The following is a 17785-nucleotide window of genomic DNA, read 5'->3' on the forward strand; positions in this document are numbered from 1 at the left end:
TGGGACTATTTAACATTTCCTATGCTGTGGATGTCTGTACAGTACGTAGTACGTAGTAGTTGTGGTATACTGCTTATATGGTTGAGATACATTCTGTATTGAGTTGGAGTGTATTGCTAAGCAAGGAAAGCTGTATATTGAATATTTGAGTGATATTGTAAATGTATTATTTGAATAAGCATTTAAGTATTTTATTCAAATACTTCATTATTGGTTACATATAAAAATATATGAATTGCATTATGTCATGACACTACCACGTGATAGGTGCACACTTTGCTTAAAAGTAAGTACAAAGTTTCATTCCCGACTCTCTTGTTTTCCTTTCAATTAGTTTTTAGAGAAACGAAACTTAACGCCTAGCTACTTTTCTGTCACTGCCTACCACTCCATGTCTAATGGCGGTTTCCCATGCAACTGCAGGAAGTACAACTCTTGTCCTCTTACCTCTTCCTTTCTCGCCATCCAGGGACCCAAACAGTCTTTCCAGGTGAAGCAGTGATCCACTTGTATCTCTTGCAATCCAGTAAAGTGCACTTGGCGTTCACAATGGGGCCTCTTCTAATTTGCAGAAACCAAATGTAAGACTGGGTTATTGTTTTGCAACCCAGTTGCAACCCACTATCCCACATTTTCTACAATCTCAAACATGCATTTCCTGTATAGTAAGTGGTCCTTTCCTTTTCCCAGAGATACTGCCTGAACTTTGCAGTGTCTTCTACTTTTGTTGGTACTATTGAGCTGTTCCAAGTGAATGCCATTCGAGGTTCCCAATTTCAGTTAATTTAGGATTTCTTCCATATTTTGATAAACATGGAGGAATTCATCATCTGGGGGAGAACAACAAGCAATGATCATGTTTCTTTGGCTTTGAGAAATTTTTGAAGAGCCATTCAGTAATGACTGTATACCACTGTACCACCAGCTCTGCAGAGTGAAGCTATACCTAGAGATCATGATGTTGGATTCTAGATGTTGGTCAAAAGTGGTGACTTATGAATTCTGCTTTGCCAGGCTGTGGCTGGAGTAGACCTCAAATAAAGCTTTTCCAAGTTAGGCATGCTTTTTAAGAAAAACTTGGTAACATTGATTAGATTAAGTCAAAATTCACTGCCTATTGATGATCTGTTCAGAATTATTCTTATCATGTTTTGATATAGCCATTTCAGAACATGCATGTTTCATTAGTCCAGATCTCACGATTATTTCATTTGTAATTTAATCACAATGCTACAATTCCCTACTCAATATTTTATGTATTATCTTCAAAAAGTTAAACCAAACAATAAGCTGGAAACACTCATAGATCAAGCAGCATCAATTGAGAAAACAGAAAAGCTAACAGTTTTGATAAATTTATTTAATGAGAGCAAAGGTGTTAAAGGTATGTGAACAGGTACCTCACAGAAAAAAACAATGTGCAGTATATCAAACACAGTCACTTTACTCAAAAGTAAACTTATTTAAAGAGGTAAAAAACAATAAACCAAGGGCACTTCTTCCAATTAATCCAGTGTAATTTCTAAGAGAAACAGTGAGTTGAGAATGGCTATACAAAAATATTAGATATAGGGACCAGGTTGATGAGTGAGGCAATTTCAAATCTCTTCATAGGATTGCCATTATACCATGAAAGCAAGGTGAATGGGCAGATCTTCAATGCAAAACTTACATGCTGGCTCACTTCTGCTTGTGTTCATTTCAGAAATTAAGGCACTGTAGCGGTGTGCTACACACAACGCTAAAATAACGACACGGAGTCGGTAAACTGCAGTTAAAGAAGATTTTATTCGAACTTCACAGCCTTGCTTTAAAGCCTCCCTGATCCCGCCCTCCCCAGGCGCGGATGCTGTAGGGGGCACGTGCTCACAGTCCCCCGCGGGCTTTTCCCTTTGTTGGTGAAGCAGACCTGGCGCCCTTTTGGGACTGGCCTTTATGCCGGCTATTTGTGAGCCGGTTCGAGTGCGCTTGGAAGTGGGTCGCCACAGCACGGGCTATCAAATACAAATACTGAAATTTAGAAGGATGTTATTTTTACACTGGTAAAGCTGGAATTTGGAAACATATGTTGAAGTAGGATATATTGTTTAAAGTAGGACCTGATTCATACTTCATGATTTTTCATGCAAGCTTTCAAAGAGGCTCAACAGGTGTCCCAAATATCCCCATGGACAGCCCATAAATCTTCAAAAGGCTGCCTCATTATCTCTGTGGAGCAGAACTCGTCTGTGATCTTCCCCTCCAGATAGATGGCATGAAGTGTGTTTTCAGCCCTTACTCTGGCTGTGTGCCTTCCCTGACCATTGACTCATCAGGTGAAGATCCTTCTCTGAACCATCTTTACTGTGCCTGGAATTCCAGTATCCAAGCTGGCATCTGGAAGCATCAGGTTGACTGATGAATTGTCTTTGTAATCATTCTATTTAGCGTTGAGGAAATGGCTAGATGAGGGTTCTTGACACAAATCCCAAAGTCATCCCCTCAGTACATCAAAACCGTGACCACTTTCCATTACAATAGATTTGGTTTATTTATTCTAATTGTGCTCTTTCTTGTATATTTTTTATAATGTATGTTAGCATTTTTCTTGTTAGATGTTGGGCCTCTGTTGCCATGCACCTGTGATGCTGCCACAAGTAAGTTTTTCATTCCACCCGTACATACATATTCTTGTGCTTAGGACAATAAACCTGACTTTGACTCTGAAAGACACAGTGGTGGTGTGACTGTAAGGGGATACAGAAACTGGACGTGGTGCAGGAGCAAGAAATGCACATTTACACCTTCTGTATCTTGTAAAACTGAAATGTGAAATGAGGAAGAGGTAACTGTGTGAAGTGGGATTGGGTGTAAAGAACCTGTCAATGCTTATGTGTCAAATAAAGGTAAACCTAATCTTTCTCTATTACCATTGACCAAAACTTTCCTGCTAGTCACTCTAGTAAATACAGAATGTTTTCCACTATGTTGCTAAACCTGTGTCTGTGGACTTTGCAGCTGATTTGCAGCTGTTGTTTCTTTGCCATATTTTCCTGGGTGTTCAGCAATATTTCTGATAAAATTCACTTTAAAAATTCACTTGAGGCAAATGTTTGTTGTGTAAGCAAATGATTATGTTGATTTTTATTTCCTTATGCCATCCCTTGTTGTCTGGTTAATGGTAAATTATCCACAATCACTGCTTCACAATATGTATCTCTGCACTTACGTATTTGGTGCCTTCCTTCCTGGAGCCATCCCAGAATATTCAGTGGCAAGGACTTGCTCATGCTATCCCATTATGTGGAGGGAAGGGGGATAATAGAGAGAAAGAAGTGCAGAAAAAAATCCCACTACAAATTTGATGAGAAAAAATCATGACAAGTTGCCAAGGCATGGCTCAGTAGGTTGCCATGCTAATTTTACACTTCTGAATGTTTCTGAATATTGCTGGCATTTAAAAGCTAATACAAACTAATCTGTACTGAAAGTATGAGAAAGATAAAACTACTAAAACCAAAACAATTTAAAACACTGATCTAAATTCTATTATCTAATGTCAATGGATGGCTTTCCATTGTTATTTAATGGTGAAATTGAAATTAAATTGTCTCTAAACATTTGAAAATGCTCACCCTCCAGATAGATGGCGGGATGTGTTTTCACCCCTCGCTCAAATTGTGTGAGTCCCATGACCAATAACTCATCAGGTGCAGATCCTTCTCTAAACCATCCTTTACTGTGCACGGAATTCCAATATCTCTTTGAGTCCTAGGGGATGCTCAAATGCTCGACTACTATTTCTCTTTAAAAATTCTCAACCTTAGTTTTGAAGTAAAGTGTCCACCATGATGGAATATCTAGTGTTGGACAGGAACTGAATCCCGGATTAGTTATGTTTCTGATTAGATCTACAAGAATGTAACCAGAACTTGAGGACTTGAATTATAGGGAGATGTTGTGTAGCCTAAGACTTTAGTCCCTGGAACCTAGGAGATTGAGGAGTGATCTTATAGAGGTGTATAACGTCATGAGAGGCATAGATCAGGTGAACACATGTCTTTTTACCAGGGAAGGGGAACTAAAATCTAAAAAGTACTGGTTTAAGCTGAGAGGTGAAACATTGCAAGGGGACCTGAGAGGAAACTTCTTCTCACAGGGTATGTCATGTACATGGAATGAGATGCCACAGAAAATGGTTGAGGCATGTACGACAACAGCATTCAAATGACATATAGATAAGTAGGTGGATAGGAGCACTTTGGAGGGAAATGGACCAAACACAGGTAACATAGGACCATCTTGGTGGGCACAATGTTGACATTGATGAGTTGTGTTGAAGAGCCTGTTTCATGCTTGATTACTTTGTGACTCCAGTGGTATATATGAGTGTATAGTGGGGATTTGTGGCTTATGAAGAATGTTGTTACACATACATTGTGTGGATCAATGAATGAGACTAATGTCACTGTTGCTGGGTTTGTTATCTTCTTAGACCTTCACTGTACGAATTTATGTATCTTTATTCAGCGCTACATTTAAGTGCTTCACGTGTTAACCCTCCACTGACTTTCTATTAATCTTTGGCCTCGGATTAGCTTTCTTGACCTCTGCAATTAGAGGACTTTTATTCATCTTCAGCATGTGGGAAAACTCTGCCCTGTTCTGTTGTTACTTCCAGTAAAGATCCTAAACCTTTGGAATGACCTCCACTGTTGGAGGCAATAAGGATCCAGTCACTATACAGTGTTGCTACCTGCTCATGAAATTTAACTCTGTGGTAAAAGATGAAAAGCATGAATAGTGTGAACAGTATGTGGACAGGACAGTCATGGCGGGGTACAAATCAGCTTTCTATTCTGTACTAGTCTAAATGGCCCTATTGAATTGCATATCACAATTCTAATACATATTCTCTGATGCTATTTGATGCACCATCAATAACTCACGCTGAGACTTAGGAAGTGAGATATCGGCTTTTATTGACTGAAGAACAACACTACATCCTGGGAAAATGAGGGAGAGCAGCAGACCACAGTCGCCTTTATACAGGGGTCTGTGGGAGGAGCCACAGGGGCAGTCAGCAGGGTCTGTGGGAGGAGCCACAGGAGCAGTCAGACAGGTATATCTAGTTCACCACACTATTGAACTTTCCCCCATGTGTTTCTCTGATAAACTAAAAGAGTTAGTGACAGGTCACATTTGCAGAAGGCTGTCGTCCACAAGCGCTTAGTAGAAAGAAAAAAGCTGGTCAGTAAATATGTTGCCAAATATCCCGACTGTACCATGTTCTGAATACAGCTTGCATTCCCAGAAAAACAAAACAACAATAAACATTTACAGTATTGTTGTTGTTCCTGCCTGAGAGAATATTAGAGAGTTTTATTTTAAGTTGTTAAGATCCATATTAAGGATACAGGGCTGTAAAATACCAAATGAAAAAGTGTCTTGAAATACACTACATATTTGATGTATAAAGCTAACTCAAGTCTGAAGGATACCAGGTTTCTAAATGTTATAGTTATATAACATATAGAGATTAAAATAAAGCCAAAATAAATATTCATCAACTCTTTAAACCTTTGATCTTAAGAATATAAAAATATAAAGTTTGCCCAGTACTGAAAACATGAACCACAAAATAACATTATATTTCACCACATTATTACGGCAACTTAATTGCTTAAGAACTTGTTCTACCCTTGCTGCAATAGGAAGCATTAGATGGCAAATAAAAAAAGTGTTGTAAAACAAATGTTGAAATGTTCTTTAAAACCAAAGTTATGTGTTAAAAGAGATAGCAGCAACATTATGACAGCCTATTTCACAAACTCTTATTTTGAAAATTCTTACCTTACCTTAGAATACAATATTCTTCTGATTAATCCTCTATTATATACTTCAGTGGTATGATAGTGTAGTGCTGTTACTGGAATATTAATCTGATAAACATGAGTAACATGTGAGATGCAAAATGGCACCAGAGCGTGGTGACTTGTTGCAAGCTGCTGTCTACAGATTTGCTTTTTACTTGAATTATAATCATCCTACTCTGAAACCTAAATTCTATGACTCCAAGACACTTTATTCTGCATCTGTTATTGTATTCCCTTGTACTACCTCAATACTCTGATGTGATAAGCTGATCTGTATGGATAGAACACAAAACAAAGTTTTTCACTGCACCCCCATACGTGTAAGAATAATAAACCAATTTATTTGCCAAATTTACCAATTACCACCATAGCTATTTCAAAACTAGAATTTGGTCTAAAAATATTTGTAAGTTAAAAAAAAGCTTCAATAAGACTATAAGACATAGGAGCAGAATTAGGCTGTTTGGCACATTGAGTCTACTCTGCAATTTCATCATGGCTGATCCAATTTTCCACTCAGCCCCAATCTCCTGCCTTCTCCCTGTATCCCTTCCAGCCCTGACCAATCAAGAAACTATCAAACTCTGCCTTAAATATACATACAACCTTGGCTTCCACAGCAGCCTGTGACAAAGAATTCCACAGATTCACCATTATCTGGCTAAAGAAATTCCTCCTAATCTCTGTTCTAAAAGGACACCCCTCTATTCTGAGGCTTGGTCCTCAGGTCATAGACTCTCCCACCATAGGAAACATTCTTTCCTCATCCACTCCATTGAGGCCTTTCGCTGTTCGATAGGTTTCAATGAGGTCACCCCTCATTCTTCTGATGGTCCAGAGCCAGCAAACGCTCTTCATATGACAAGCTGTTCAAACCTGGAATCATTTTCCTGAATCTCATTTGAACCCTATCTAGTTTCAGCACATCCTTTCTAAGATAAGGGGCCCTAAACTGCTCACAGTACTCCAAGTGAGACCTCATCAGTGCTTTATAAAGTCTCAACATTATATCCTTGCTTTTATATTCTAGTCCTCTTCAAATTAATGTTAACATTGCATTTGACTTCCTCACCATAGACTCAACCCGCAACTGAACCTTTAGGGAATTCTGCACAAGGACTCCCAAGTCACTTTGCATCTCAGTTTTTTTGTATTTTCTCTCCATTTAGAAAATAGTCAACCCTTTCATTTCTTCTACCAAAGTTCATAACCTTACACTTCCCAGTGCTACATTCCATCTGCCACTTTTTTGCCTATTCTCGTAATGACTAAGTCCTTCTGTAGCCTCTTTACTTCCTCAAAACTACCTGCCCCTCCACTTATCTTCGTATTGCCTGCAAACTTTGCACCAAATTTGTCAATTTCATCATCCAAATCATTAACATATAATGTAAAAAGGATTGGTACAAACACAGACTCATGTGGAACACTACTAGTTACCGACAGCCAACCAGAAAAGGCTCCCTTTTTTCCCACATTTTGCCTCCTGCCAGTCAGCCACTGCTTTATCGATGCTAGAATCTTCCCTGTAATACCATGGGATTGTGGCTTGTTAAGCAGCCTCGTGTGTAGCACCTTGTCAAAGGCCTTCTGAAAATCCAAATACACAATGTCAATCAATTCTCCTTTGTATATCCTGCTTGTTATTTCTTTGAAGAATTTCAACAGATTTGTTGGGCAGGTTTTTCCCTCAAGGAAACCATGCTGACTGTGGCCTATTTTACTACGCGCCTCCAAGTACCCCAAAACCTCATCCTTATTAATCGAGTTCAACATCTTTCCAACCACTGAGGTCAAACTAACTGGCTTACAATTTCTTTTCTTCTGCTTCTCTCGCTTTTTGAAGAGTGGAGTGACATTTGCAATTCTCCAGTCTTCCAGAACCATTCCTGAATCTAGTGATTCTTGAAAGATCATTACCAATACCTCCACAATCTCTTCACCATCTGGTCCAGGTGACTTATCTACATTCGAGCCTTTCAGTTTCCAAAGAGCCTTCTCCCTAGTTATGATAACTTCTCACACTTCATGACCCCTGTTACCTGGTATACCTACCATAATGCTTGTGTCTTCCACAGTGAAGACTGATTCAAAATACTTATTCAGTTTGTCTGCCATTGCATTGTACTACCTCTCCAGCATTGTTTTCCGGTGGTCCAATATCCACTTTTGCCTGTCTTTTACACTTTATGTATCTAAAGAAACTTTGTTATCATCTTTAATATTATTGGCTAGCTTACTTTTGTATTCCATCTCTACCTTCTTAATTACTTTTTTTAGTTGCCTTCGGTTGGTATTTGAAAGCTTCCCAATCCTCTAACTTGCGACTACTTTTTGCTCTATTATGTACGCTCCCTTCAGCTTTTATGTTGGCTTTGACATCTCTTATTAGCCACTGTTGTGTCATCTTGCCATTAGAATAGTTCTTCCTCTTCAGGATGTACATCTCCAGTGCCTTCTGAATTGCTTCCAGAAATTCCAGCCATTGCTCTGCTGTCATCCCTGCCAGTGTTCTTTTCCAATCAATTCTGACCAAATCCTCTCTCATGCCTCTGTAATTCCCTTTACTCCATGGTAATACTGATACATCTGACTTTAGCTTCTCCTTCTCAAATTTCAGGGTGAATTTGATTACATTATGATCACTTGTCTCTAAGGGTTCTTTTACTTTAAGCTCTCTAACCAATTCTGGTTCACTGCAGAACACCCAATCCAGAATTGCTGATCCAATAAAACTGACCATTGCTGTAACAGAACAAAAAGTTTATTAACAACCTCCAGAGAAGAAAATTTAACTTTATATCAGTTGCACTGCTGCATTTTAAGCCAACTCTGAAGTGATGGAGCAGGACATGAAGTTATATTAAACTGTTGGCAAATTGCGTTAATTAAAAGTGTGTTTGGCCAGCAATAAAAACAACCCAAAAATGAATATTTTTTAAATTCCTGTGTTGTGGTCAAATCTGACATTTGTTGCACATCGCTAAAAGTGAATGACGCTTTTTAAAATTACAGGCAAGATTCAAACAGGGCAATGTGCTAAGCAGCCATTTACAGACTTCATTGAATTTTACAACTATCAGATAATATTTTTGTTGCTTTACCTTTGTCAACCTTCTAATTAAATATGCTTATTTTATCTGAACTGATATTCACACACTACCAGGCTGTCATGATTTCTGTGGGTTCTCTTTTTGCCTGCATTTTGGTCATCCAGAAAATAAATTCCTTTTGTCATTTCTATAATATTTGTTATGACTGTGATCAAAGTCACCAGAGAAACATGGAAGCTGGTGATATAGAAGTCTTTATTTGCCACAATAAGCAGGCATTCATCTGGAGACACTCTTGGTAGTGTCTTACAAATTCAAAAGTACATGACATTTTTATATCCTTACGATCAATAGGTGATTCAATACTGTTGCAATAGTTACAATGGCATTGTGTACTTCAAAAATTGGAATTAACAATACTTCCTTTGAATTATATCTCTACAGTGGGAGACTCCTCTGAATGTTCAAATACATTGGCTTGGACAAAATAATTGCAAATTTCCCTGAATTTATTTACAATGGTGCAAATTGGTTAATCTCATAGTTGCCTGGACTGCAGGCCAATTAACACAGTTCCATTGTTTTAACATTTATTTTTATAGCAGTATACAGTAAAGTTGGCACGAGCCTGCATATGCATATACAATCTCTTAGCCTGTGCTTTTAACTTTAATTGCAATTGACAATAACAAACTGAAGACTGGTTCATTGTTACTGAATTAATTTCTAACGTATTCACACAACTCCAGAATACTCCCTAACAATGTTCCGGGTTAAAATCTGTTCTTTGTTTTCTATTGATTTTTTGGTGGTAATGAGAGAAACCTACTGTGTTCACAAAATTTGTCTGGTCTTTGGAATATTTATAGGGTCTATTTCATTCTAAATGCGAGAGAAACTCAGCAGGTCAGGGAGCATCTATGGAAAGGAATAAAGGGTCAACATTTTGGGCTGAAATTCTTCATTAGGGCTCTGCATACACAATCTCTAATCAATTTTTCCCCATTCTTCTTGACAAAACCGCTCAAGCTCTGTCAGATTGCATGGGGATTGTGAGTGAACAGCTGTTTTCAAGACCAGCCACAAATCCTCAATTAGAGTGAGGCCTGGACTCTGACTTGGCCACTCCAGGACATTAACTTTGTTGTTTTTAAGCTATTGATGTGTAGCTTTGGTTTTATGCTTGAAATTATTGTCTTGCTGGAAGACAAATCTCCCAAATTGCAGTTCTCTTGCTGACTGCATCACATTTTCCTCCAGGATTTCCCTGTGTTTTACTGCATAAGAACATAAGAAATAGGAGCAGGAGTAGGCCATCTGGCCCGTTGAGCTTGCCCCGCCATTCGATAAGATCATGGCTGATCTGTCCATAAACTCAGCTCTGTCTACCTGCCTTTTCCCCAACCACGTAAAGATCTATCTAGATGTATCTTGAATATATTTAACGAAGAAGCTTCAACTGCTTCCCTGGGCAGAGAATTCCACTGATTCACCACTCTCTGGCAAAAAACAGTTTCCCCTCATCTCCGTCCTAAAATCTTCTCCCCTGAATCTTGAGGCAATGTTCCCTAGTTCTAGTCTCACTTACCAATGGAACAACTTTCCTACTTCTATCTTATCTATCCCTTTCAAAATTTTGTATGTTTCTACAAGATCCGCACTCATTCTTCTGAATTCCAGAGAGGATTGCCAAACTTAATCTCTCCTCATAGGTTAACCCCTTCATCTCTGGAATCAACCTGGTGAACCTCCACTGCACTGCCTCCAAAGCCAGTACATCCTTCAATTGGGGAGACCAGAACTGCATTCATTTTACACTCTACCTTCACAAGCTGTCCAACGCCTACTGCAGTGAAGCATCCCCACAGCCTGATGTAGCCACCATGCTTCATGGTAGGGATGGTGTGGTTTTGCTTGTGTGATCTCTTGACCTGTGCTCTTCAATAACCTTTTCACAGATGCTTTTGTATTCATGGTGTACTTTTCACTAGGATACAGACTTACCAGCAGTTGGACCTTCTTTATACAGGTGTATTTCTACAATCAATTGAAACTCCTTGACTGCACACAGGGGAATCTCCATTTAACTAATTGTGTACCTTCTAAAATCAATTGGCTGCACCAGTGATGATTTAGTGTATCATATTAAAAGCGGTGAATACATATGCAATCAATTATTTTGTGTTTTATATTACATCACTTTGTAATGATCACAGAGTTTTCACTTTGACATGGATCTTTTTCTGCTGATCAGTGTCAAAAATGCCAAATTAAATCCACTGTGATTCAATGTTATAAAACAATAAAACATGAAAACTTTCAAGGAGGGCAAATACCTTTTATAGGCACTGTGTATAAATACTCATGAATCACAACCAAACATTGACAGCTTGGATAGAAAATTCAAAGATTCATTAGCCACCAGAAGATATTCATTGCCATCTCAAAGGCTCATTTTAATGATGAAGCTTAAGGATGAACAAGGGTAGAAAAATTTGATCAGAATACAATGTCATTCCATTTCTAAGTTATTGTTGAGTGATACCTGATCTATTTGTAGAGTTATGAATTTGAAACCGATACTATCACAATCCAGAAGTTTAAAGTCAAATAAGATCCCTATTAATTTCACCTCTCCACCTCAATAGGCTCCATACCCAAATAAATGTTTTCATGGGATTAGTTTATACATTTCCGATCAACCTGAAAGCAGTTGAATGAAATCCTACCCGCTGGAATAGCCATACATTAGGACTGATTCTAAGATACCTCTCTTCAATGATATACAATCAATTAGGCAAACAAGCTTATTCTTAAATGGAAGTTTGAGCCTCTATTGCATATCCATATAGATAAGTAATGAAAGGCTGTGGGAAATCTAACGCTTATCCAAAAATTGCACTCATTAGAAATTCCATAAGAAAACTGGCAATGTGAACCATTCAGCTTAGTGGAAGCACATTTACTAATAATATTGACATGGTAAAAATGTGAGGAAAAATGGTGTAAATTTTCAATAAGTAAGGAATTTTGTTAATATGTGCAGAACTTTCAAATTTCATTTGGATTACTTATTAATAATACAGCAGCTTTACAACTGGCACTTGTGGGGTACAGAAACATGGCTGGCTGTTTTATTGTCTTCCAATTAACTCATTTAATTTTAGTGTTTTAATTCATTTTTATTTATAAAATTGGATACATTGACAAGCAAAGTTCATTTTAATTGTTCTGAATGTGGCATTTTCACCTGTGACATTATGTCACTAACCTTTAGGATCAATGTTAAGTCACATACATTTGAAGTATTAATCAGGTCAGAAAAGGAAGGGCACTAAACCCCTTTGAGTGTGTTTCAAATGGCAGAATGAGCCTTAATGCATTCTGATTTGTGACATCCCTTGCAACAGTCCCTAAAGCCTAAGCGAATGCATAATTACAGAGAATGTGACCAACTGCTTTTTATTCTACAGGTATTCTCCAGGGTCTGCATAAGGACCACTGTTTTCACTATTATAGATCAAGGACATATTTTCATAGGCTGTGGATTTCAGAACTTGAATTTGAATTAAGCAGTGAGATTGTAATACTTTAGGAAGACACAGAATAAAGACAATTGGTAACATTTTATGCAAGAAATGAGAGGCAAAGCTTTTTTTTTATATAAAAGGTGACCACATAAAATAGTACCGGGTATATGGTATAACTTAAAAAGGAGACCTGGGGCGGATGAAAGCAGGTATTTGCGGTGCCAGAACAAGCTGAAGACTGCAAAAACTGTAAAACACTGTTAACCATCGTAAAACCTTAACAGACTGGTTATTAAAAAAAGTACCATGGTCATCATCTTTCAGAGAAAGTGTTCAGAATTTATAGCCTTACCAGAATTCCAACCGACATGAAAAACCTTTTAAAATTAAAACAAAACCACAGAATGCAGGATTGTCCTCTATACTGAGGTTTATTAGCAGTGTTCAAATTATTTTAAAATTCTGTCTTAAGGCTTTAAGTGCAGAGAGGCACTACTTTCAGTGGAATCCAGGCAGAGACTAATTGGCAAATAATCAGAGGCAATAAAGGCATTCTCCCCCCACCCCCACATACCAAGTTGTTATGAAATAGTGGCAGATGCATTATCAAAACAATTTCATAAGTGCTCTGAATAAACACTTCATAAAAAAAATTTAAAAAGCTATGGAGAACAAAGTTGGGAATGGAACTACTAGGATTCCTCTTTCAAAGATAGGTGAAAAATGTTTGACCTTCTTTGCTATAATCTGCACATTTTATCCTCAACCAGACTGGAAATGAAATCCAATATGGTGAGTTCATGATTAATTGGCATTTTTAATTGAAAATGGGTGATTACAAATTGAAAAGTCAAAGGAAGCCTTTAAAACCCCATTAATCTTTGTCTTCTAGTGAGGCAGGGGAAAGGAGATTAATAGGGATGAGGTGGGAAATAAAACAGTCAATATAAGACTAATCTCTCCTAGATTCTATCCAAAACCACAGGCTCAAGAAAAACATTGGTTTTTGTGTGATTAAGAATGACAACCTAAACAAACCATGAATATGGTATTCTAAACCATTAGATGTTAAGTTGATAAAAAATAAAATGTAATACAATCTGATCAATGCTGCAATTATTCTAATAGACACACATCCAAACTGAACACACAAGATCAAGCAGTTTTAAATACTATCAAAATAGTGTCAAGTTAGAATCTTTTTGTTTAAAAGGTCTGTAATGAAAAATACAAGGTCACACACAACCATTGTACAAAATACTAACAATAAAACACACTTCTATGTTCCATTGTGTGAAAAATCCACAATCTTGTTTTCCTTTGGTTGTACAAAAAGACCCTGGATTTTCATGGTTATGTAAGCAGCGGGGTCAATAGATTTTAAATATCACCATTCATGAATTAAGACACTTAAATAAACACTGTTCCTTTTTTTTTATTATACAACTAAAATGCCAGAGTTCACAGTCCTTGGCGTGTCAGTAATTCTGTTTTAAGTTGCATTGCAATAGGTCTTTTTCTCCAATATCTTTAAATATGAAAACATGCAAAGTCAGTTTATATTCCATTATGAACCTCCTTATAAAGTTTATCATTCAATTTAAATTGGTTTGTGATTAGGCAATGCAAAAATATACAAATGTAGTTCCGATCCAAAGGAAACAGTGAGTGGATACCACCGAATAGGAACAAGTGAAATCAGGGGGAAAAAAAAAGTTGTGCTCCTTTTGTAGGATCGCCCCAATAATGCAAAGTTGACATTTTATATTTTGTGAAGTCATAAACTGGGTTAAATTGTTAACAATACTAGATTCTCTATTCTTTTAGCACAGCATACATGCATAGTAATCCCTTTGTCACACTCCACAATATTTATTTGCTTCAGATAGAGAGAAAACTGAGGGATTAAAATACACATGTTGGAAAATGACATGAAAAAATGCAATTATATATTCAGCAGCATATTTTAAAATTATTGAAAGTACACTGAACCATAGGTTTCACCTACAGTATTCCCCTTAAATGAAATGCTATTAAGTACATTAACTTACACAACCTGCAAGTTTCTTCAACCTATTTCTATTCATATTCTTTCTAAATACCGCAATAGAGTTTCTCAAAGATTAGGGTATTATTTCATGGACAAGATGGAAGCATTACCCCTCTAAACCCATGGCATATTTTGCTATCTTAGGTCTTTGAGCACAAATTAGATTCTATATTAAAATTCTGAATTTAAATCTAAAACTATTGGTTCTATGACTTAAGAAATCTGTCTGGGACCATTAAATTGTGAAAAAAGGAAAATAAAAAAAGCTGACTGTAAATTCCATGGGTATCCTTAAGCATTTCACATTTATGATTAACTTTTCTCAAGTGAAGTCAATTAAATAGAGACCAGAACTCATTGCACGAGTTAGGTTTTTTCTTTTAAAAGGCAACTGAATGATGGAAAACAGAAAAGGGAACAATGCAATACATAAAATATTGGAGGAGCTTAGCAGGTCAGGCAGCATCTATGGAGGGGAATAAACAGTCGACATATCAGGCTGAGACTCTTTACCAGGAATAATGTACTGTTCATGTGTTCCCACCTTGCTCATATCTGAAACTAATGGAGTTAGGTACAAATGAGATTCAATTAAATTGGGTATTTCTAAATTAATTATCTCACTTAAAAAAAAGTTTCACAGAAAGATGGATTTCATACCAGATTAACCAAAATAATGCAATGGAAAAATGGAGTAATGATGCCCTCTATTATAAGATATAAGGTTTGAAATTCTGAATGTTAAGTAAAAGCATAAAATTGTATTTGAGGGTCATTTTAAATGGAATTGTAAAGTGAAATTGGTTGGGCACTTTATTTAGGTGATTTTCAATGAATAATAAAGTAATTTGAAAGATGAATGCTGACAGTGTAATTTTTGCACTACAATGCATCATCTAGACCAAGATCTATATAGCTTTTGTCCACCTGCCAGAAAGCTTTACAGTGACATAAATGACAACCCCTACAAGGCATCTCAAGAATTCTGACTTTGGGCATCATATTGATGGCACTCAAGTCTGAAGAATTCAATAAATCGTCTGTATCAAAAGACTCATTTTCTTAGCTTGGCAGTTAGTCTGATGGGAAGCTTGTTGACACTTCTAGAGCTGACATTCATGTGCTAGTTCCTAGTGATATCTAAAACATCCACAGAGGGTGAAAATATATGGCAACATCACAAAAATCAACTTTTAAAAACAAAATATATTTTAAAACCATCCTTTGTACTTTAAGAAAACAGCTGTATAACATTAACTGAAGTTCTGATACCAGATTTTTTTTCATACCTTTGAATAATTATCCTACCGGCTGTAAGGATTTCTTTCTGGAAAAAAAAGTTTGCTTAAAGATCCACTATACTACATACAGAGACTAAATTTCATTAAATTAATTACTTTACAACAGGGAAGAACTAGCCCCATTATTTCAAACAAACCTCATAATAAATCATTCAGCAGTTTAAAAAGCAAAATTTTCAAGTAGCTGATTCTGTACTAACAAGCTGTATTTATGTTACTGAGAGAGACTGGGTACGATGATTGGTGTGTGGTGTAATAGACCACAGGTTGAATTCTTGCTCCAGGAATCGGATGCATAATGGCTCATCTTACGCAAGTGGGTGGGTGAAGGCAGTACAGGATCTTACCAATTTACTGAGTAATATATTAAATAATTAGTACTCAGAATTGAGCAATCTTGAGTGTTGAGCCCTTTGCACTGTTAAATCATTGTTAAAAAATCTGTAAGACGTCATGACAATTTTAAAATGTTTTTAAAAAACATCAAAAATACACTACTTTTAATATTAACTGGCACTAGGATGTACAGAACTGTGTAAAGTGCATCCCAAAACACCACTCTGCATCTAACTTTGTGGGCTTTTGAGAGAACAGTAAATCAGTAGCTTTTAGTGTTTTGGAAATTGTCATACTGTTCCAATAATTAAATTGCCCAAATATCTTCTGCACAAAGTAAATTCAGGAATTGATAAGAATCTGCTCAAATATGAAATACTGAGGGGAAGAAGATAAAAGAATTCACCACAATTATCCTTCAGTGTTTCAATCTTAAGTGTTTAGATCATACTTTGTATACACAAAAATTCCACTGTCAAAATTACAATTCATATTTTGGATGCTAATGAGCATAAGAATTTTCTTTTAAATTCAAGGTCCCACAGCGTCACCTTCATACAAAAGCTTTTACTAACCAACAGCATAAGAGTACTTAGTTCAAGCTAATTTACAGCTTTCTATCCTGGAGACAAATATTTGATACTGTATAGTCTCACAATGTACTTAGTACAGTGGGCCAATTGAGAGCTGTGGTAACGTATCTGCTGTTACTAAAAATTGTAGTCAAAACCACATGCATGCTCATGAAATAATGAAGGCTATTATATGCAGTTCCAATCACATAATTCCCCCCCCCCCACTGAATTCGGATTTATATGACCACATTCCATTTTGTTCTTAAAAATGGACATAAAATAAATAAAACTTTTGAAAACAGGCAAATCTGTGGATACCTTAACAATGTAAATGAAGAAAAAAGTTTAAACATACATCTGTATCACACATAATCCTCCTTTACATGGTATCGCAGAGGTGCTACTGGCATTACCATTAACGCTGAGCTCACAGTCCTAGAACAGCACCAGTACCTATTGATATAGTATATCACAGAAAAAATGCTATATAGTTACAATAAAATATGATGAGGTTCAGTAAGTTTTTGGTATGGTACCAGAATGGCAAATTTCCAATACATTAGTATACACTTTCCAATAACTGAAAAATCGCATTCATACACTTCAAGGCCTTGCATCTCTCAGTCACACATAAAAATCATTTGTTTTTAATGGAAACCTATAATTTTTAAATGTGCTTCAAAGTACTTAGGAAGTTATAAACAGATATTGCCAAAAGCATTAAGAATCAAGACTGGACAAAATCCTAACATCAGGTGCCATATTTGATGAATACATAATAAAATGCCTAATATAGATGCAACTTGGAAACCTTCTTCCCTCTTGTAACACTGAAAAGTCTGTAGCTAGCATAAAAGATGGCTTTTGACAAATACTTTCCATTTCATAATTAAAGACATAGTTTGGTTGGATTGCAAAACATTATTGCTCTCCTGTCCTTCTCTTTTCCTCTAATTTGTTATGATGACTGCCTTGCTTTCTGCCATTCAACAAATTCATCAAGCAGCACAGGCCCTGAAAAAAAAAATTGAAATTATAATTTAGTTTATAACTGTATTGGAATAAATGCATTTTCCGATATGAGG

At 36.7% G+C, this 17785-nt stretch overlaps 1 protein-coding gene across 8 annotated transcripts in view; it reads right to left on the minus strand.

Annotated features, from left to right (window-relative positions):
• Nucleotides 1–12064: 12064 nt before the first annotated feature.
• LOC140726782 (DCN1-like protein 5) overlaps nt 12065–17785 on the minus strand; it is a 34533-nt gene continuing 28812 nt past the window's right edge. For all 8 annotated transcript variants that reach the window (XM_073043603.1, XM_073043602.1, XM_073043601.1 and 5 more), the window contains one exon: nt 12065–17714. In XM_073043603.1, the coding sequence (XP_072899704.1) occupies nt 17659–17714 (56 nt within the window). In that variant the 3' untranslated portion in view covers nt 12065–17658. The remainder of the gene's footprint in view (nt 17715–17785) is intronic.

This window comes from Hemitrygon akajei, chromosome 4 (assembly GCF_048418815.1).
Source record: "Hemitrygon akajei chromosome 4, sHemAka1.3, whole genome shotgun sequence".
In the NCBI taxonomy this organism is placed as follows: Eukaryota; Metazoa; Chordata; class Chondrichthyes; order Myliobatiformes; family Dasyatidae; genus Hemitrygon; species Hemitrygon akajei.